The sequence below is a fragment of the Bos indicus x Bos taurus genome, chromosome 12, assembly GCF_003369695.1.
Source record: "Bos indicus x Bos taurus breed Angus x Brahman F1 hybrid chromosome 12, Bos_hybrid_MaternalHap_v2.0, whole genome shotgun sequence".
NCBI classification, from domain to species: Eukaryota; Metazoa; Chordata; class Mammalia; order Artiodactyla; family Bovidae; genus Bos; species Bos indicus x Bos taurus.
In genome coordinates, this window is record NC_040087.1 from 78446953 (window position 1) to 78467893 (window position 20941).

The 20941-nt window shown below is 44.8% G+C and overlaps 1 protein-coding gene across 1 annotated transcript in view; it reads left to right on the forward strand.

The window, feature by feature from the left end:
- Positions 1–1923: 1923 nt before the first annotated feature.
- Positions 1924–20941, forward strand: part of TPP2 (tripeptidyl peptidase 2) — a 58566-nt gene continuing 39548 nt past the window's right edge. The window contains 6 exon segments of the mRNA XM_027557927.1: positions 1924–2209; positions 9441–9569; positions 15225–15320; positions 16883–16987; positions 19950–20074; positions 20768–20931. Of these exon segments, the coding sequence (XP_027413728.1) occupies positions 2045–2209; positions 9441–9569; positions 15225–15320; positions 16883–16987; positions 19950–20074; positions 20768–20931 (784 nt within the window). The 5' untranslated portion in view covers positions 1924–2044.

Genomic DNA, 20941 nt, shown 5'->3' on the forward strand with positions numbered 1-20941 from the left:
TAAACACAGTTGGGAGTAGGAAGGAAAACTTTTAACTATCCTGTTTCCTCTTCACTAAAGAGAATGTGCTTCTCTAAGACTTACGGAGTAGAATGAACGGGCAAGTAATCAATTCAAAGGAACTGCACAGCCTTTACGGTAATTTCTGAGACTTCATGGAGAATCCCCCAATCCCGTGAAGTGCAAACTGGTGTACATGGGATTTCCCTTGACACCGTGCATTCATAATCTGGAGTCCATGATAGAATCTGAGGGGTTCAAAAACTTGAGTAGAAAAAGATAAATACAGCCTAACTTCCACTAACCTTTTAGTTAAGTATTTCCTTCAATTGTAGATGTAGGTAATAACCAGAATGGTATTAGCATTACTGTTTGTTCCTGTGTCACCCATAAAAAATCAGCTTCTTGTCATAGTACAGGTCTCAAAATATTTATGCTCATTACTATTGTGCAATTACAGGCACTTATTAGATTTGGCACTAGCTCCTGTTTTTATGCAAAGAAGCATATGTATAACTACATACACACATGTATAAAACTATTTCTGTATAACAAAGTTGGTTTTCATATTTTGATAGCTATTCCAACATAATTTCTTTTGTAATTCTCTATATTATATTTTATGAGTTTAAAATTGTTCTGAGAAGCTGACCTTAAGGCTGACCAGATTGCCAAAGACATCCATCCTTGGCACATCCTCACAAAGACTGAGATTACCCTGGCATGAATACAGACAGAAAAATCATTAAAGGGCCACTGGGCCAGCATGGAGCAATTGACAGCAGCCCCCCTTATCTGGAAATTGCCAATTATGGCTCTATCAGGGTTTCCCTGGTGGCTCAGATGGTAAAGAAATTGCCTTCAATGCAGGAGACCCAGATTCGATGCCTGGGTCGGGGAAGATACCCCCTGGAGAAGGGAATGGCAGCCCACTCCAATATTCTTGCCTGGAGAATTTCATGCCCAGAGGAGCCTGGCAGGCTACATCCAGTCCATGGTTCACAAAGAGTAAATAAGACTGAGTGACTTTCACTTTCAGCTGAGTGAAGAACCCTGAGGATCAACCAGGAACACCAACTTAAAGAGAGAGTCGGGGCGGGGGGCGGGGGGGGGGGGCAGAAAAAAGAAAAAAAAAAATGTTTTTCAGAAATCCCGGAAGCCCAGGGTAAGGCAGGAGGATAGGAGGGGCCCCTTTGCGATGCTACTTTGTTACTGGCTACAGAGGCCGATGGAATGGCCAGCAACCCGCTTCCTGTTGACTGCAGACTGCAGCCCTGGCCCGTGCCCACCACCACCACCACCATCCTTCAAAGGGACACACCTTCGAGATGGGAACACCAGCCCGATACCACTAAATCAAAGAGCTCCCAACCAGAAAAATCACTTCCACTCTCCCAAATCAAAAAATTGGTTTCCTGGCTTTTCGCCAATATCCGATACGCCTAAGGAGTTTAAGCGAGCTCGCGTGGGCTCCCTTTGCTCGGGGTCCACCCGGAGGGTTCCGCCGCAGCTGACCGCAGTTTCATTCATCCACCCCTGCACGTTCAGAAACCATCGACTGTCAGAAGGGGGCTTCCCGCTTCTCCAGAGGGCAAGCCCCCACTTCCTTCTCTGTCCCCCGCGGTGGGGCGGGGATACGCGGACCCTCTGCTTAAGAAGCCGGCCCGCCCCTTAAAAAAAACAAAAACAAAATCCCCGCCCTGCAGTTCTCTCTGGTTTAAGGCCCCCCGGGGGCTCCAGCCCCCTAAGCCCTCCAGCCCCCTAAGCCCTCCGGCCACGCCTCAGGCTCCGCCCCCTTCTCTGCGGCCCCGGGTACCTCTCGGGCTCGGCTTCCGGAGAGCGGCGCCGTCGGCTCTGACGTAGCGGCGCGGGATTGGCCGGCCCTCCCTGGCGGCTCGGCTATTGGCCGGACGCTGGCCCCGCCCACCCCGACCGCACCTCCCCTCTTAGCCCAGGCCCGTGGCCGCCCGGGTTGTCCTCGCGCCGCCGCTTGTCCGCGCGCAGCCCGGCCGTTTGCCTCCCCGCCACCCTGCAGCCTACGTCCATGGCCACCGCCGCGACCGAGGAGCCCTTCCCCTTCCACGGCCTCCTCCCGAAGAAGGAGACCGGGGCCGCGGCCTTCCTGTGCCGCTACCCGGAGTATGACGGGCGAGGGGTGCTCATCGCCGTCCTGGACACGGGGGTCGACCCCGGGGCCCCGGGCATGCAGGTGCGGCTGCCGCCAAGGGCCCCAGCGCAGGGGTCGGGGGCGGCGAGGGGACGCGGGCCTCGGAGCCCTGCTGTGCGGCCGAGGGCGAGCCGGGTGCCGGGAGGAAATCTTGAGCTGGGAGGCGCGGGGCGCCGGGGCTGGGCCCCGATGCCGGCCCAGACAAAGCGGAGGGGCCCGGCGCGGTCGGACGGGGCGCCGATCGTCGACCCCCCCACCCCCGGGAAGTCCCTTCCAGTCTGGGCGCCGCCAGGCCCCGGGGCCCGCGGGCTCCCTCCTACCCAGCCCAGCGCCCTCCGCCGCCGCCGCGGCTGCCTCGTGGACCCGAGCGACCAGTGCCCGTTATTTACCATTTTATTATCCTCGGGAGGGTGGTGTGGTGCTGGTGGGGAGGCTACAGAGAAGGGGCAAATCAGAACTTTAAGTGGCTTTTTTTTTTCTCCTGTTTTTTCTCACTGTCGTTCGGGTGATTTGATTTGGGGTGGAATGGTTTGTTGTTTTTTTTTTAATCTCGAAACAACGAAAGCCGCCGGTTTCAAGAAGATAAGTCAACTTCCGGAATTGTTTCCTCCGGTAGTTTTCTGTGTGCTATTTTTAAACCCTCTTCTGCAGTGTACTTGTTTAGGGTCAGCTGAAACGCAGGGCTTATTAGGCTTTTACGTAAAGAAGAAGCCGATTGAGTTTTTTTTTTTTTTTTTTTTGCGAACTCTTCCAGGGTGCATTCAATTATGCTTGCTTTTTTTTTTTTTTTTTTTAAATTTTTCAACCTCAAAATGTAAGACCACGTACTTTGTGATTTTTTAAAAGACGATTTTGTTTGGCCTTCGGCACCTTTGGAATCGCTGAATCAAGGTACCCTTGTGAAAAAGGTAATTTTTTTAAAACGTCGTATCTCCGTTGAAAGCCTTCTGATTAAAGTTTTCAAAGTTTGGCTTTTGTAAATTTAGCCTTAGACTTGCAGGGAAACCCAGTAGTCAGCAGAACCTCACCGTTGCTCAAGGTCCCATCTCTGGGACGTCTAAAGTAGCTGGTTGCTGATCTCTTCCCCTGTGTCAGCCCTTCACCTGTATGTCTTAAAACCCTGAAGTTGAGGGATTCTCTTCCTCACCCATGCCTCCGCCCTCTCAAATCCTTGATTGTGTTTTCTTATAAGTGAGATAGCATTTGGCAAGTTAGGGTGTAATTCAAGGGAAAGAGGAAACAGGTCGGCTCTGTAGAGAATCCCCCCCGGGGGGGGGGGGGGGGGGGGGGGGGTATCTTGCTTCCTCCCCTTAAAGCTCCTGGCCCTGTGGGCCGCTCTGGAGCCTCAAAAGAGAAGCAGGTGACGCCTTTCCTCCTGTGCTGGAGTGGTCCAGTTGTGTTAATAACTCAGGAGACTCACAGCAGTGACAGCCATCACCTCCTCGAGACTTTATTCCCGGGTAGTAATGGTTTCCATTCCGGGGTGGTGTGTGTGTTTCCTTTTTATAGGGATAAGTGGGAGGAGAACGGCTGGAGGACATGGTTCACTGGCTCTTGTGTCAGGATAATAAAGGGATCGGAAGAGTTTGGAGGAGTACTGTCTGGAGAAAAGACGCTTTTGTAGAATCTCCCAGACCTGCTCATCCCATCATTCCGTTCCTCCCTCTATAAAGTATAGGCAGTGACTCTCATCCCACCGCCCTGCTCTGAAAATTGAGACGATTAGTTACCTGTGACTGTTTAAAGAGCTCAAGAAAAGCCTTCAAGAAACTCATGCTTTTAAGCAAGGCTTAAATAACCTTGAGGGAGTTTATGCTGGATCTTAAATCACCAGCTCTCTGAGGGATAAATGTGCGTTCGATGTGTGTGTGCTCAGTTGCTTCAGTTTTGTCCAACTCTTTATGACCCCATGGACCATAGCCCGCCAGGCTCCTCCGTCCCTGGGATTCTCCAGCCAAGAATACTGGAGTGAGTTGCCATGCCCTCCTCCAGGAGATCTTCCTGACCCAGGGATTGAACCCTCATCTCTTACCTCTCCTGTTCTGGCAGGCAGGTTCTTTACCACTAGCACCACATGGGGAGCCCTTAGGTGTGTGCATGTAACAATAAATGTTTGCACGACAGTGTATTTGAAGGGAAATGAAAACTTAACTCTTACCTTCTAACAGCTTTGAGAGATTGGCCTAAACATGGCCATCCAAAAAGAATTCAATAAGGTGACTTGCAAACATGAGTGAATTTTTAAGGTTTTTTTTTTTTACCCTCCTTACCTGTAACAAATGTGTTTTGTAGATCTGTGTATGCATCATTAAGGTAAGAAGGTAGATAGAAATAAAGTGGAAGGAGCCAGTGAAATAGGAAGAGGCTCTTGAACTGGACATTTGAAAAGCCAGTGAAGTCTGAGCAGAGGACTGGAGGTGCAAGGAGAACTCTGAGGAATATGGTGGAGAGTCCCGTTCTTTGGAGATAGCCTCGGGTTCAGTTCTTTTTTGTGACAGCGTGTAGGCTTGTTAAATGCAGAGGGTGGCAGGATGAGAGGAGTAATAATTAAATAAGTGGTTAAGTCTTTTCTGTAGCAGATATTCAGGCATCTACGGTTTTGCATTAAAAGATGCTGGAGTCGTGCAGACTGTAACTGTTAACAGAGATTGATCAGTGAGCCAACCAGAGTTCACGGAGGAGCGGCGGAGCTTGGACAGGACCTGGAATTCAGGGGCCTCCCGGCCACCACTGGTCATCCTCCACATTGCCAGAGTACCCTTCCTTAAAAACTAAGAAAAAACCCCGCCATCACACCCTTGCTTAATATCACAGTGACCCATTTGGGCCTCCCAGTTGTCTTTACATGAAAAGCCCCAGTCCTGAACTTTGCACTGGGCCATCGCCACCTGATTGCGGCTCCTTGCGTAACCTTGGTTCGCGTCTCAGCACTTCTGTCCCACGTCCCTGATCCTGGGCTTCCACCACCAACACTCCACCCCTTTCCCAGATCTTCCAGGTCTTTCCCCAGCGCATGCCACTACACGTGGGGTTTAATCTGCCCGCAGGCCTTCTACAGGCACCTGTAAAGGCCTATTGAATCCCGTAACCCCTGGCTGGGCCCTCACCTGTTACCTTTGGGGATATCTACTGATTTATTTCAGCCATCTCCCACCGCACGTATTGTGTATTTTTGTGTATATGCCAACCGCTGTGTCAGGACCTGGGACTTCAAAGAGGGATAGGGCCCAGTCCCTGCTCACAGTTCCTTTTCTCTCTTTGTTCTCATAGCGGTTTATTCATATCCTCCTGTAGCACTTAGCATTTCGTTTTAGTCTCTTGCTTTTCATACCTTTTTCCTGGTTAAGTTAAAATTCCTCAAAAGCACCTATCCAGATTCATTTTCTGTGAAATGTGCTTGTGTTGAATGGGGGGAAAAATGTATATGTGTGATAATATCTGTAATTTCCTCATGGGGGAAAAAATATAATTTGGGGACAGAGGTTACAAGTAGTCCTGTAAATGTCTTTTTAATTTTGTATTCACTAAAATGTAATAGAGGGGGCTTCCCTGGTGACTCAGTGGTGAAGAATCCACCTGCCAATGCAGCAGATCCGAGTTAGATCCCTGGGTCCTCCCCTGGAGGAGGAAATGGCAACTTACTTCAATATTCTTGCCTGGAGAAATCCATGGACAGAAGCCAGCGGGCTACCATGGGGTCATCAGACACCACTTAGCGACTCAACAGCAAGACAGAGCACAGGGAAGAAACTATCACAGATGTGTGCTTGGTTACTAATAGCAGTGCTGCCGGATTTAAGTTTGCCTCTCCTGATTTCCTCCGAGCTGGGTTGTGTGTTCTTATGTGCCTTCCTGGACACTGTCCTTCATCTTTATTATTCATTGTCCTACGTCACTGTTCTCTTGTCTCATTTGTCTTCCCAGCTGGATTGTAAGCTTTCCGAAAGCAAAGCCTGTCTTACTCATTTTATCACTGTGTTCTTAGAACAAGAGTCATTTCGTAGTGTTTGTTTGCAACATAACCATGCTTTGCTCACAGGAGTGTTTTCAGCGTTGTCCCTGAAATTTCAAGTGAGCGCTTGCTCCTTTACTGCAGTTTATGCAGAAAAATGGGCGAACTTCCCACTCTGATTCTGATCTTCTGTAAACCCTCGCCAACTTTGCCACAATAAGTGTTTCACTGGAGATAAAAAGTAGCTGAGGTTCTTGATGTTGGGGAAGAGCCTTTGGGCAAGTTCTGTTCTGTTCAGTCAGCATCGCCCAGGAAGCATCTCTCAGTCTCCCACTCCATTCCCAGGGCTTATCACCTTTGCTCTCGTCACAGTGGCTGTGTCTTCAGTCCCCCGTGACCATCCAGTCCTCACAGTAGAGGGACAGCGGTCTCAGGTTAGCAGTGTAGTTTCCTCTCCTCCTCCTCGAGCTCCTTGCAGAACTCTCAGCCGGTTTGCCTTTCTAAAACCTTCCTACCCTTAAATTCCCTCTTGCATCTTCTCTCTAGTGGAGTAGGTCCCTTCACCTAATGATGAAGGGAGAAGTACACAGATAGAAAACGGTACATATGAGAATTTTTCATGGATAAGAGAGAGGTCCTATTGAGTAAAGCTGATCGCAGTAGCAGATGCAGAATAAAGCACGAAATCCCATCAGGCTCTCTTTCTTTGGTCTCACACTGATGAATGAGGTCTCTAATGAGAAGGATCCGTGTCGGACTTGTTAGCGATCTCTTACGATTCTTGATCTCAAGGCACTGATATTGTTTGCTTTTTTGAATGAGAAAATGAAGGCAAATGGTTTGTATTCTTAGTGCTATTATGCAGCTTTCAAATCACACACTTACTTGGAAAACGTTTTAAAATGGATTATTTGTGTATGGTCTTAACACATGATCTAGCTAGTTTTATAGGAGAGTTTATAGGAGAGTTTGCACTTCCTCCTAGTGGTTTCTGTTTTTATCTTGTTAGATTCTTCATTCCTATATTTTCATTTCATGTTTGAAGATACTTAGCCAGTCCCTTCAAAATCACTGTCTGATTTAAGTCTTATCATAATCTTGTCGGGGTTGGATGTGATTTCTGCCGTGACTTTTAATTATGATTTGGAGCCTTCTGAGTGTATTAGAATACTTATTCCTAATATAGATAGCCCCCGAGAAATAATCACCTAGTTTAAGAATTTTGTCACCTAAAAATAACAGCACTGCAGCCCCCGACAGAACTCTCAGCCCCTGGTTGGGCGATGATTGAAGTGAGATCTGAGATCCACCAGCCACCCCCTAATTTTCCCTTGTAAAGAAAAAAGCATGTGTGTTTCCTCCGTATAGCGAGCTCCCCGCTCCTCCTCTCCGGTGCACCGTAACTGCAGATTCTGAGGACCCTGCAGTGGTGGGTGTGTGTGTGGCGGCGGTGTGGCGGGAAAGACTCCAGGAATGGACCCTGCACTTCAGCTCAGCTCAAAGAGGGTGAATTCTCGGGTGCAGGGGGAATCTGCGGACTGGGCTCTTGGCACCCTGTAGGCATTTTTTTTTTTTACATTCCTGTTTCTCTCTTTTTTAATTAATTTGTTTTTAATTGGAGGTTAATTGCTTTCCAGTGTTGTGTTGGTGTCTGCCACGCATGAGCATGAGTCAGCCACGGGCACACGTGGGTCCCCTCCCTCTCGCACGTCCCTCCCACCTCCTACCCCTCGTGGGCACACAGCGCCGGCTTTGAGCTCCCTGCCTCGAGCTCCCTGCCTCATCCAGCAGATTCCCACTGGCTGTCTGTTCTTCTTTCTCTTGTGAGGGCAGGGGTCTTCTGTTTTCTATCTTTTTAAGGCCTCCGGACCTGATTCCCACTGCTCACTCAACACGTGTCTCTTGAATGTGACAAATCCCCTTGGCGAAGCTAGCCCAGAAAGAGCCCCAGCAGGGTCCCCCCCATAAGGGCAGTGGGGTGTTCAGTGTTACCGTGGGCTGCAGCAGTCGGAGGCCACCCTGCAGCTGAGGAAAATCCATCTTAACGCCGAGTAAGGAGTGTCAGGCTGTCCAACAAGCCAGGAGCCTCATGTACCTGACAGACGCTGCCGGGTTTGGAGTAATTTGGGGAATAAGACAGACACGGCCCTCCCCCCGGTGCAGCCTCGCTTCCACTAGTGCGAATCGGGGAAGAGTCCCAGCCGTGATTACGAAGTGAGTGGAGTTCTGCAAAGGCCCCACGGTACCGTGAAGAGGAATGATTGGGTTTAGGGTGACGAGCGCTTAGACCAGGCCAGCAGGGAGGTCTCTGTGAAGGGGCAGTGTTCTCTAGAAAACGGGGTCCCTGAGACGAGACCAGGACCCTGTGAACAACTGAAGGGACAGACAGTTCTTAGCAGAAGGCCCTGGTGCAGGAAGGTGGCGGCCATGGCCGACAAGTGGAAAGCAGGCCAAGTGGTCTGGGTCGGGAGGGTGCGCCTGTTGATCCTGGAGGGCCTCCCGGGGGTGGCATCCCGTTCGGAAGGCAGGAGGTGACGGTGGTGGAGAAGCTCAGGATGCCCGTGTGATCATCCAGAGAAGGTGGGTCTGAACCGCACTTCAGAGGTAGAATGAAGGACCTCGGGAAGCTGGCTGTGGGCACTAAACTAGAGAGGCTGAGAAGGCCTTCCTGCGTTTCTGGCTTGGGCACCCGAGTGGGTGTTGGCTTCCTGGGCTGGCAAGGCCTGGGGAGGGGGCAAGTGTGAGTGGTGAGTCTGAACCTGACTTAAGAAGTTTGAGTGCTAGTGTGGGCTCCAGTAATGAAATGTTAGTAAGCGTTTTTCCCTTCAAGCTTTGTACTCATCCAGCCCCAAACTCACCTTCTTCAGATCTCTCTTCAAAAATGTTAGCGTTCTCAACGAGACCTTTCTTGAGCAGCCTCGTTAGCTCTGAATGCCCCATACCACCTGTCTCCTTTCCCTGCTTGATTTTCTTGGTTGTAGTGATTACCGACTGACATGTTGTATATTTCTTGGTTTATTGAGTCCATATAACACAAAGTCTTTGAGGTCAAGAATTTTCTGTACTGTACACCTAGTGGAGTATGGCCTATGGTAAGTGCACAGGAAGTATTTACCTAAATATATGACTATGTTTTCTTGAGAGTATTTGTCAAGCTTTTGGCTTAAAACCATTCAGTTCCCTTTTTTAAATGAATGCAGGTTTTATAGGATATTTTATGTATTGGGACGTGTACACACACACACATTTGGGGGTTGGCATTGCTTTCAGAATAAAAACTGGATTCCATAATTCATATTTTAATGGTCTCTTAATCTTCAGGTTACAACTGATGGGAAACCGAAAATCATCGATATCATCGACACAACGGGAAGTGGCGACGTGAACACGGCCACGGTGGTGGAGCCAAAGGACGGTGAAATTGTTGGTCTTTCAGGAAGGGTACTCAAGGTTGGAGCCTTTATCTTTTCACTGATTTTTTCTCTTTATTTTTTTGTGCTGTCACCTCAAGGCATCTTATGTTTTTACCTTACGTTCCGTGGGGTAATGTTGGTTACCTGTTGCTGTGTCACAGATCACCCCGAGACGTCATGCTTTCAAGCCTCAAACGTTTACGGCTTCTGTGCGTCAGGAAAGCAACACAGTAAAGTCTTCACGTTTCTCTGACTTAGCTGTGCTCTGGTTAAATAACTTATATTCTAATTCTGCTTCTTCCAAATAGCACATAAACTGCCGATGGTTGATGTCTAATTCTTCCGCCAGTATAAGATCAGCTGCTGGTCAGGTGCTTTGAGGATGCTCGTCCTCTCATTCTCTAAGGATTCTATTATTGCTAAGCCGTCTTGAGTAACTGGTGGTCGGTTACTTAACGGCCAGTAGTAGTTAGGGGAACAGATAAGAGCAAAAAAGTGAATAGAAGCAAGACGCCTTTCATGATTAATTGTACAGGCAAAAAGAAAAGTGACAAGGCACATACGCACAGTTGAATGAGTAGTTTAAGTGAACACCGCTTTGCCTGCTATAGATAAGGCAGAGCCTTGCCTCAGGACTTCACTGTGTTCTCCAGATCACAACGGATTTCGGCTTTTGTGAAATCAGTTCTTTGCTTTCCTTTACGGCTTTACCACCTCTGTGCGGATTCATGGGATCTATTGTTAGTTTTGCCTGTTTGTGGGCTTTATATGAATGGCCTCACTTCCGTGTCATTTCGTGTCCTCTGTTCCTGGGTGTTTATGAGATTCATGAGATTGAGCCCTGATTCGCATGGGGCAGTGATGTGTTCGGTTTCATTGCTGTCTCTGGGACATGGTTGTACCACGGAGTGTCCCGTTGTGCTGGGAACAGTTGTTTCCGCTTTGGGACTGTCACAGTTCTTGAGAAAACGTTCTTGCAGACATACTCTGCGCACCCATGCGCAGGGAGCTCTAGGATGCATGCCTGGGAGTGGGATTGCTGAGTCATAGAGACACCTTTCCTGGGTGGTACACCTTCACCAGTTTTCCAGCTGGGTGTACTGAAATACGTCTCCACTAGCAATGTGGAGGCCTCTTAGTAGCTGCGCTGCTACCAGTTGATGTTTTCAGGCTTTTTAATTTTTGCGAATAGCTTAGAATTTAGCTGTATCACTTTGTAGTTTTAATTTGTGTTTCTCCGACGACTATTAAGATTGAGCCCCTTCTCATGTGTCACTTAGGCGTCTGGATCTTCTCTTTTGCGAAGTGCCCCTCCGCGTGCCTTTGCTGGTGGTTTTGAATCCTGAGTCATCCGTCACTTTCTTCCTCGTGTGTGGGGTGACCTGTCCTTGGGTCACATATGTTTCGAGTGTCTTTTCCCACTCTGTGCTCGTTTTCACCTTCCAGGCGATGTCTCTTCATGCGTAGGACATCAAATCTTTTGTAGTTGGAAATCAGCCCTTTGCCTTTCTGGTTAGGGCTTTTTGTGTCTTACGAAATCCTTCCTCCAGCTGACAATGAGTGAGAAGTACCAGCCCTTAACTTCACAGACCACAGGGAAACGAACACCCCCAAACCTGCCACCAGACCAGCCACAGATGAGAGTAGGGCCCTGGCCAGCACTTCAGTTGAACCCAAGTGGAGGATCCAGACCAGCTTCTGATTGACAGAATGTGTAAGACAGGAAATGTGTGTTCTTTTAAATCACAACATTTGTGGTAATTCGTAACACAGCAGTAACTAATAGACTCGGCAGAAGATGTACAAGCTGTAAAAAACACTCAGATGGATATTTTAGAACTGAAATATTTTTATGATAGGTGAAACTTTTTAAGACAACATCTTAAGACAACATCACTGGAAGGATGCAGTAGCAGAAAGCAGATGACAGAAGAGTCTGAGCGAACTTTAAAATCAACCAATAGAAAATAACCATTCCGAATAACAAAGAGAAACACTGGGAAGTAACGAACTTAGCTTGAGGAACTTGTGGGTCAGTAATGAATGGTCAGATATTTGCATCATTAGACCCTAAGAAAGATGGGAAAGGGGTGTGCTGCGGGAAAAAAAAATTGGGGGAGAGGTTCTCCCAAGTTTGGCAAAGATACCAACCTACTAATTCCAGAAGCTGAGTGAACCCCAAATAGGATAAACTGAAAGGGATTCATGCCCGGAAACATCCAATCAGATTGCCAAAAATAGCCGGGAAAAAGTGACCCACTATATAGATGGGAAGGATTGATTGACTTCGGCCTTCTCATCAGAATCCTAGGGTGTGGCGTGACATTTTTCCAGTGCAGAAAGAAAGGATCTGTCGATCCCAGATTCTATATGCACTGAAAATATGTTCAGGGGAAGAGGGTGAAATAAAGACATTCCCAGATAAAGTAAAAGTAAGAGTATTTATAGCCAGCAGATACACTTTTTAAAAATAGTTTAAAAAAAAAAAGACTTTTCAAAGGAAAACATGGGGCAGCAGAAATGAAGGACAAGCAAAAGAAACTGTAAAGGTCTTGAGTAAATATGATCACCTGCTTTCATTTTTTTTAAATTGTATTTGATAGCAAAGAAAAAAACCCTTCCTGACCTGAAATCAGGATATTCTCCCATTTTTATTTTCTAAAGGCATCCATCATTTTTCTTTTCTTGTTTGTTCTAGAATTCACCTGGAATTGATTTAACACTTTGTTTAAAATAGGAGTCCCTATATTCTTTTTTTCCATTTGAACACCCACTCGTCCCACCGCATGTGTTAAAAGTCCATGGTTTGCCCACCAATTTTCAGTGCCGGCTTTTACTTTGCAGCCTTCAAAACGTGACTTTTGGCTTCTAAAGCCTCATTTCCCATTCTTTGTCGTTAGGATTTTTGGTTTTTTCCTTTTCCTTATTCTACTTTTAGCAGCATTTGGAAGGAAGCACAGTGCCTTTTAAAGTTCTGCCTCATTTAACTTGAAGTCATTTTTCAAATCATCACTTTTTAGCCTAGTTTAGGCTAGTTCAGAGACCGTGAATGCCTCAGCCACACTTCACATCGAATTTAGGTGCAGTGACAGCTGAAGGGAGAGGGTCCCTGTGTCCACCCCGACCGTGAGGCTGACAAGTCTTAAGTACCATTTTGAGGCAAAAAACTCAACATAATTTTCTTGCATGGAATGTCAACAACTCACGGTGACAATTGTCTCATTGAGAAAACCTTTAGTTCATTAAACAGCCTTTCTTTAAAAGAGTCAGTAAAATGAGGTGTAATTAGTAATTAAAGAAATTCTGTTTCTTGTTTGAGAATCACTCTTATCACATTGTTAGTTACTATGTAATTAAAACTTTTAAAGAGAGCAGCTTAACATGGTAAAAAATAAATGAAATGCTTTGATTTTTAAGAGAGACCCAAAATAACTTCATTTGTATGGAATACTCAAATATGTAAAATAACATATTCTCCGATGGCCTCAGAGTAAAGGTAGCTGAGTACAGAAGAACTGATGCTTTTGGACTGTGGTGTTGGAGAAGATTCTTGAGAGTCCCTTGGTTTGCAAGGAAATCAAACCAGTCAATCCTAAAGGAAATCAACCCTGAATATTCACTGGAAGGATTGATGCTGAAACTGAAGCTCCAATACTTTGGCCACCTAATATGAAGAGCCCACTCATTTGAAAAGACCCTGATGCTGGGAAAGATTGAGGGCAGGAGGAAAGGGGATGACAGAAGACGAGGTGGTTGGATGGCATCGCTGACTCAATGGACATGAGTCTGAGCAAGCACCAGGAGATGGTGATGGACAGGGAGGCCTGGCGTGCTGCAGTTGATGGGGTCACAAAGAGTAGGACTCAACTGAGCAACTGAACAACAAGCAACAGAGCTAGCTTTAACATGGTGAAGGTTAACTAGTAGAACTGTGATTATGCATAATTTTTATTTTCTTATTTTTTTGTTGTAGTTACATTTTTGTAACTAACTAGTCCACATGTACTGTGAAGAAAATGCGTGGTAGCAGTTTGAGAAATACCTGGTTCGTGGTCCCTGCAGAATTTAGTCTTGCTTTACTTCAACACAAATTATGTCTACTCATTATTTTTATTGTATTACATACATAGTTTAAGTAATTGTGATTGTCTCAACACCTGATTATTTTGCAGTTACTTTGATCGGTTATTTCATTTAATCCGTTGGCATTTCACAGCTTTTCGTAATCTCTGCACAAAGGAGATGTCAGTAGCATATGGGAACAAAGCCACCTGGGTGGTGGGACACCTGTGATTAAACAGGCTTGTGGCTGCTCGCTCTTTTATTGTTGCAACACGTTATTATTGTGTGTCATGGGTGTTGCGAGAATAAGAATCTCTATTATCTAAAGAAGGCTGGTCAGTTTTGAATGAAAAGCGCTAATTTGTATGCCAGCATATTTAAAATTTCACAAACTCTAGATGTCGTTGGTTCAGAAATGATGACTGATGTGCAGACTTTTTAAAAAAATTTTTTTTAAATTGAAGGATAATTGCTTTACAGTATGTGCAGGCTTTTGAAGGTCAGTAGATCTTGGAAGTTCTGTGCACAATTGTCTTCCTCTCTTGAGTTGTGAGAAAATTTCCTCCACAGGCTTCCTGCCTGGGGAATAGTCTGATGAAGAGGGACTTGAGGATCCGAGTCGAGTAGAGATCCTGCACAAGTGAGGACTGTGAGTCAGTCCACAGCTTCTGGTGGTCGTTAGTTCAGCTTCGTAACCTGTACACTTTAAAAGCTGTTTTTAGTGATCATGGGTCCTGAGATGATAGAATGTGAAGGGTCCCCATGGTCTTATTTGACAGTTAAAGTTGGTTGATGTTCACACAAATTCTTATTCATGGGACTTGTGAAGTAAAGATGATTTTCTTCCTTTTGCACATGAGGAAGTGGAAGCCCGTGGCTCCCGCCTGGTGAGGAGCAGAGTCTGGGCCGTAGCCAGGTTTGTCTGGCTTTAAATTCTGTATCCTTTACACCAGGTTTTTGTCTCTTGATAGAACTAGATTCCAGCTTTCTTTTCAACCCTCCTGTTTGGGCCAGAAGTTTAATTTCTCTTTGCCTGTTTGCTTTCTCCATTTGTAAACTGGGCATGCTCTTTGTATTTTATGTAAATTAAAAGCTTGAAGTGTTATTTTTAAATACTTTGAGAGAGCAGGAAAGACTATTATAAGATGTTGTATGTAATTATCATGATTTTATAGAGCTTTTTTCTTAAGAACACAAAGAGCTCTTTTTATAGGCTCTGGGCCCATCCCTATAGTATCTTGGAAGAGAGTGAAGTTCTTTTTCTTAGCGGGACATCCGAGGGCGGAGAGGTTCTGTAAGTTGCTTCCCTCCCCTGGTTGATGGGCAGTTGGGTGATGGGGGAGTGAGCTGTCCTGAGCGCTTGGGAACTGAATGTCTTAGCGGTTTAATGTGATGTTGATAGCCCTGCGTAAACTGTAAAGCATTGTGTAAATGAAAGTACTCTAGTTAAGCTATCTCACTGTTGAGACAAAAGGAGCCAGAGATATGTTAAATGGCAACTTAGAGTATTAAAGATATGCTCTAAGGCGGCCTGCTCGAAGTTGAGCCCCAAGGACAGATTTTCCCCCAGGACTGTACCATTGGAATTGGGAAGCATTGAGTGAGTGAGAAATGTTCTTTTTTCCCATAGATTCCTGTGACCTGGACAAATCCCTCAGGCAGATATCACATTGGCATAAAAAATGGCTACGATTTCTATCCAAAGGCTCTCAAGGAAAGAATTCAGGTAACGGACAATCTAGTATCGATGACTTCTTCAGATTCTATTCAGACTGAAGAAAGAGACTTCCTTAGCTCTCACTAACCTGATGATTATTAAGGGGATCTGGAGACTTTCAAATGATATCTGCTTCAAGAAAGATGGTATCCGGTGAAATGTTACCCATTTGTGTTTCCTAATCTGAGATACATGGATAAGTTTAGGGAATCTGAAAACCTTGAAATTTTATTCACATTTTGTGTATTTGTGTTTTTCTGGGAAGAGGGATATGCTTTCATTGGACAATCAATTTAAAGCCTAGACTGCCTTATTTATTCCTGTTCCTGTCATTTCTCTGGTAATTTTTCCCATTTTCCTAGTCTTTACCTTGCTTTCTTGATCCCAGTTAGTGATGATTCAGAACTAGGGAAGGAAGTAACTCAGACCTAATGCAGCTGAAGGACGGGAAACATAGTCTGTCTTTGGAGAGCTAAGAATTGTAAAACCAGTGAGATGGAGCCTGCTTTATGACAGCACAGTCGACCTTTCGGTAGTTACGGGAGCGTTTGAAATGTTCATTATCCATCCATTATAGGAGCCACGAGCCACAAATAGCTATTGAGAACTTGAAATGTGGTTAGTATGACTAAGGAAGTGAAGTTTTAATTTTATGTAAGATTTTAAAGTAGTAAAACAAGATGTGATCCTTGCAAGTTGGGCCTTCAGGGTGAGACCCATGGGCCATGTAGTCTAGGGGTGTGATTTGCTTCTCCAGGGGTCAGTGAGCCAGTAAGAAGTTACTCAGTATTTTACATATAAATATTTACTTGGCAGATTCCAGTCATTCTGAAAAAAAAAAAAAAATCAGAAAACAAATGTCATGTAACTCAACTTCTATTAGATACTATTTTGTTTTAATATTTCAGGCTGAAATGCACAGTATTTTTATGCATTACATTAAATTTAATCAGCCACGTTCAGGTATGGATTAGGTTCAAGCAGATCCCCTTTTTTAGTCCAGTGGAGTTGATTCTTTTACTGGAGAGGCTTTCTTTAACTAGCTGACTTCCACTGGGAGGCACTGTGGTTCAAGACACTCGGGATGGCGGGAAGACCAGTTTCAGCAGCAAAGAACCATCAAGTCAACGAGGGTGGGAAAAAAGAACAGGCCAGGGAGGTGGGAGACAGGAAGTCCACCAGAGTGTAGCTGTGGGCTTACCCTGTCTTCTGCTTGCTCTTGGCTGAAGGCATTTCTTTTTCCTCAGATGATGGTATTTCAGGCTGTTACTTGACATGATATTATCTATTCTTGGAGAAGGATTTAAATGGGGGCCTATGATGTATAAAAATAACATCTGGTTGTGCCTTGGTAAACTTGGGCTTTTAGAGTCTAGGCATGGTGAATTAAGTAATCAAGCTTTTTATAACTGATCCGTTCATTGCTTTATCAACTTGATTATAAATGATTTTTTTTAACCTCTGTATGAGCATTGTATAGCATCACAGCTAATAGCAACTCTTAAGTTCCTATCTCAGTTTACCTGCATATTAGTCCACCTCATTGGAAGGCCATTTCTCTGTCTTTGCAGAAAGAACGGAAGGAAAAAATCTGGGACCCTGTCCACAGAGCAGCCCTCGCGGAGGCCTGTCGGAAGCAGGAAGAGTTTGACGTTGCCAACAACTGTCCTTCTCAAGTTGGTGCTAGTCGCTTTTATTTAAACATTAGCGTGTTCTTGGAGAATTAACAGTTCTTAGAGAATGCACAGACTTTTCCCCCAAGTTTGTTTTCTCCCCCATGTTTTAACTTGTCTAATTTTACTTATTTTCCTTTCCTCATTTGTCCTGAAATCAATTTATATATCGGTTGAATGTTTAGAAGTTTTTAATGAACATAGAGTGCCTGCACGGAAAAGTGCGCACACCTAGATGTGGTGTCATGAACCGTCACAGAGGGAGCACCCCGAGCGCCAGCACGCCGGCGCTGCTCGTGCCTCTGGCTGCTCACCGCCGCCTCACCCGGGAGCAGCCACTGTCCTTGATGGCTGACACCGTCAAGTGACCTCACCCGTATTGGATTTTGTAAAATGGAATCATACGGTGTCTGTCCTTTTACGCATCACCGCTTTCATCCGATGTTTTCCGTACGATCCTCCAGTGCGGGGTGTTGGAGTAGTTCACTCTCGTTACTCTGTGAGGGCTGGACCACAATGTATGTGTCCGTTCTGCAGATTGATCCTTGCTTTGTTTCCAGTTGTGGGCCAGGGTGAAAAAATCCTGTTTTGGAAGTTCTTGGGCCGGTCTTCTGGTGGGTTATAAAGTGACCGTACCAGTTGCATAGGAAGTGTACGAGAGTTCCCATTCTTCTACATTCTTGTGTTGCATGTTTTGTAAATCAGTCTATGAGATGAAAATAGCATCTCAGTTTATTATGAAAGCTGTAAGTGCTATTGCAGAAACTGGAGCACCAGAGGTATGTAACGGTTAGCAGGTGAAAGTCTCTGGAAGGTCACCACCCAGGGATGCTAGCAGCAACTTGATGTTCGTCCTTCTGAATTTTTCTGTTAATGCATGCCACTTTTTAAATGAATTTTTTAATCAAAGTATAGTTGATATACAGTGTTTTAGGTGTACAGCAAAGTGATTCAGTTATACATACATATATATATATTCTTTTTCAGATTCTTTTCCATTATAGATTATTACAAGATATTGAATATAATTCCCTGTGCTATACAGTAGGTCTTTGTTTATCTATTTAATATGTAGTAGTGTGTATCTGTTTCGCTCACATTCCTAACTTACCCCTTCCCCTCCCTCCCCCCCTGGTAACCATAATGTGTTTTGTGTCTGTGGGTCTTTTCTGTCAGTCAGGAAGTTCATTTCTGTCATTCCTTTTTAGATTCCACATATAAGTGATGTCATGGTATTTGTCTTTCTGCTTCTGATTTAGTTCATGTAGTATGATTATATCCATCCGTGTTGCTGCAGATGACATTGTTTTGTTCTTTTTATGGCTGAGCAGTCCTCCATTGTGTGTGTGTGTATTTATATACGTGCCACGTTTTGTTTATCCAGCCACCTGTCGATGGACATGTAGGTTGCTTCCTGTTTGGCTGTTGTAAACAGTGCTGCTGTGTATACTGGGGTGCATGTTATCTTTCGAATTGGAGCTTTTCTCTTTTCCAAGTATATGCCCTGGAGTGGGATTGCTGGAGCATGTGGTAACTCTATTTTTAGTTTTCTGAGGAATCCCCAGACTGTTTCTGAAGCGTAGTGGCTGTACCATTTACCTTTCCCACCAACAGTGGTAGGTGGGTTCCCTTTCTCCATACCCTCTCCAGCATTTATTATTTGTAGACTTTTTGAGGATGGCCATTCTGACCAACATGAAGTGATGGCTTCATGGTAGTTTTGATTTGCATTTCTCTAATAATAAGTGACATTGAACATCTTTTCCTGTGCCTGTTGGCCACATGTGTGTCTTTTTGGAGGAAACGTCTACTTAGCCTTCTAGGGCGTGCATTTCTTAATCAGAAATGGGATTGTATTGGCGGTTCTGAACCCTGGCTCCCTGCTAGGATCACATGAGGAGCTTTAAAAATTCCATGTTTGTGTCCTAGAGAGGAAATAAATCAGAACCTTACAGAGGAGGCAGATATTTTAAAAACTTGTCAAGAGTTTTCATTAACATGCAGGTCGGGTCAATGCCCACCAGCCTATATAGATCTGCACACGCACACTTTAATTTACTTTATCTGTGTTCATTTTTAACAGCTGTATAATTTTTGGTTAGATCACTTTTGGTTCTTCAACCTCCTGTTGGAGACGTGAAATGTAGTATTTCAGGTACTACATATAGAGCACTAACTATAGAAGAGGGATCTGAATTTAATTAGCCATTTTATTTTGTATGCCAAAAATGTTTATATAATTGTCTTTTTCCTTGAGGAGGAGTAAACATTGAATATATTGAATAAGGAAAAAATGAAGCATAACTTAAGATTTTGGGAACATGTGAAATCTAAGTTTTTATTCACCTGGACTAGTCAGGCGAATGTAGGACCATCTCATACAGTACTTTTTTAAAAGTGCTTAGATTGAAGCATACAAATTTTCCATTTTTATAGCTCAGAATGGTTGAATAGCAGTTTATATGTACTTGGTCAAAAATACAGTATGTATTTAACTCAGCAAATTCAACAGAGGCGAGACTATTCATAATTCCTATTATTTATTTGGGTTCTTAAGAAACAGATTTGAAGTGGAAATGTTCCTGGCTACAAAAATCTAAAGGTAGATGAACTGACGTGTAGCAGTTTTGGTGTTGCTTTTGGAACTGAATCATGCAGGTGCAGGCATGTGACTAATGCCCTTGGCCAAGTGAGGTCCCCGCCATGTAGCACCGTGTCTTCCCCAAAGCAGCTGTAGTGAGGGGCTGACTGTGATAGTGAGGGAAGGATTTTTTTTATTTAATATTTTAATTGATATCTGCCACTAAATTGAATTTCAAATTGTACAGATATAAAAGGAAAATCTTCTTCCATTTTTCCAGGGTAAAATGACTTTACTACTGGGTCACATTGTCTTTGGTTGTCTGTTACTGTCACTTGCCAAGAGCACAAAATGCTAACATTAGCACATGTTCTAATTGATTAGGCAAATAAATTAATCAAGGAGGAGCTTCACAGTCAAGTGGAATTGCTAAACTCTTTTGAGAAAAAGTACAGTGATCCTGGCCCTGTGTACGACTGCTTGGTGTGGTTTGATGGTGAGACCTGGAGGTAAGCCATGTGGATTTTATACATCTTCATTTAAACATGGTCTTGCCTGCTCTGAAGAACATTAAGCCCTCAAACTACCCAGAGATTTGGTTTACACGACATTAATATCTCTAAGCAAAGCTCCTTGAGAGCCGGGTTGGCTTTTGAGTAGTTTTGGATAAAGCCTCTTAAACTTCTTAGTATTTTAGGCATGAAAGCTGACTCTTACCTCTCTTAGAGAATCTTACCCCCTTAACCAGACAGCAGTCATTAAATATACAACAGCAGGTTGATCATAGAAATCTTCCTGATTGAAGCTGGGCAGTTTGTAAAGTAAGTGCAGGAGGGTCTGGCAAGAGTATCTACTATAAATGTTTTAAGGGCAGAGGAGGAAAATGGCATAAAGATTTACCACCAGAGACCTAGACGCTAAGTTGGTCTGATTCCTTAAGCAGGTGGGTGGTTTTCTTCCTGGGGGTCTGTGAAGGACGGTTCCTAGAGACCCTTGTGCGTGACTTCATTTAAGGGCTGGTTGCTTAAATCACTTTACCCAGTCTTTACTGAGGCCTCTGTGACAGAGGAAGCTGCCACATTTGTGCTGGTAAACAGAGATAGTGTGGTAAGAAGATCCTCGAGAAACAGTATTGTGTGATTTTTAGAAAGGTAGAAAAAGAAGATAAATTGCATTACCTGCTCTTAATTCTCCTTTTGCAGAGCCTGCATTGATTCGAGTGAAGATGGGGATCTGAGTAAATCGACTGTTCTGAGAAACTACAAAGAGGCTCAGGAGTATGGCTCCTTCGGTGCTGCCGAGATGCTGAACTACTCTGTCAACATATACGACGACGGGAACCTGCTCTCCATAGTGACCAGTGGAGGTATTCTGTC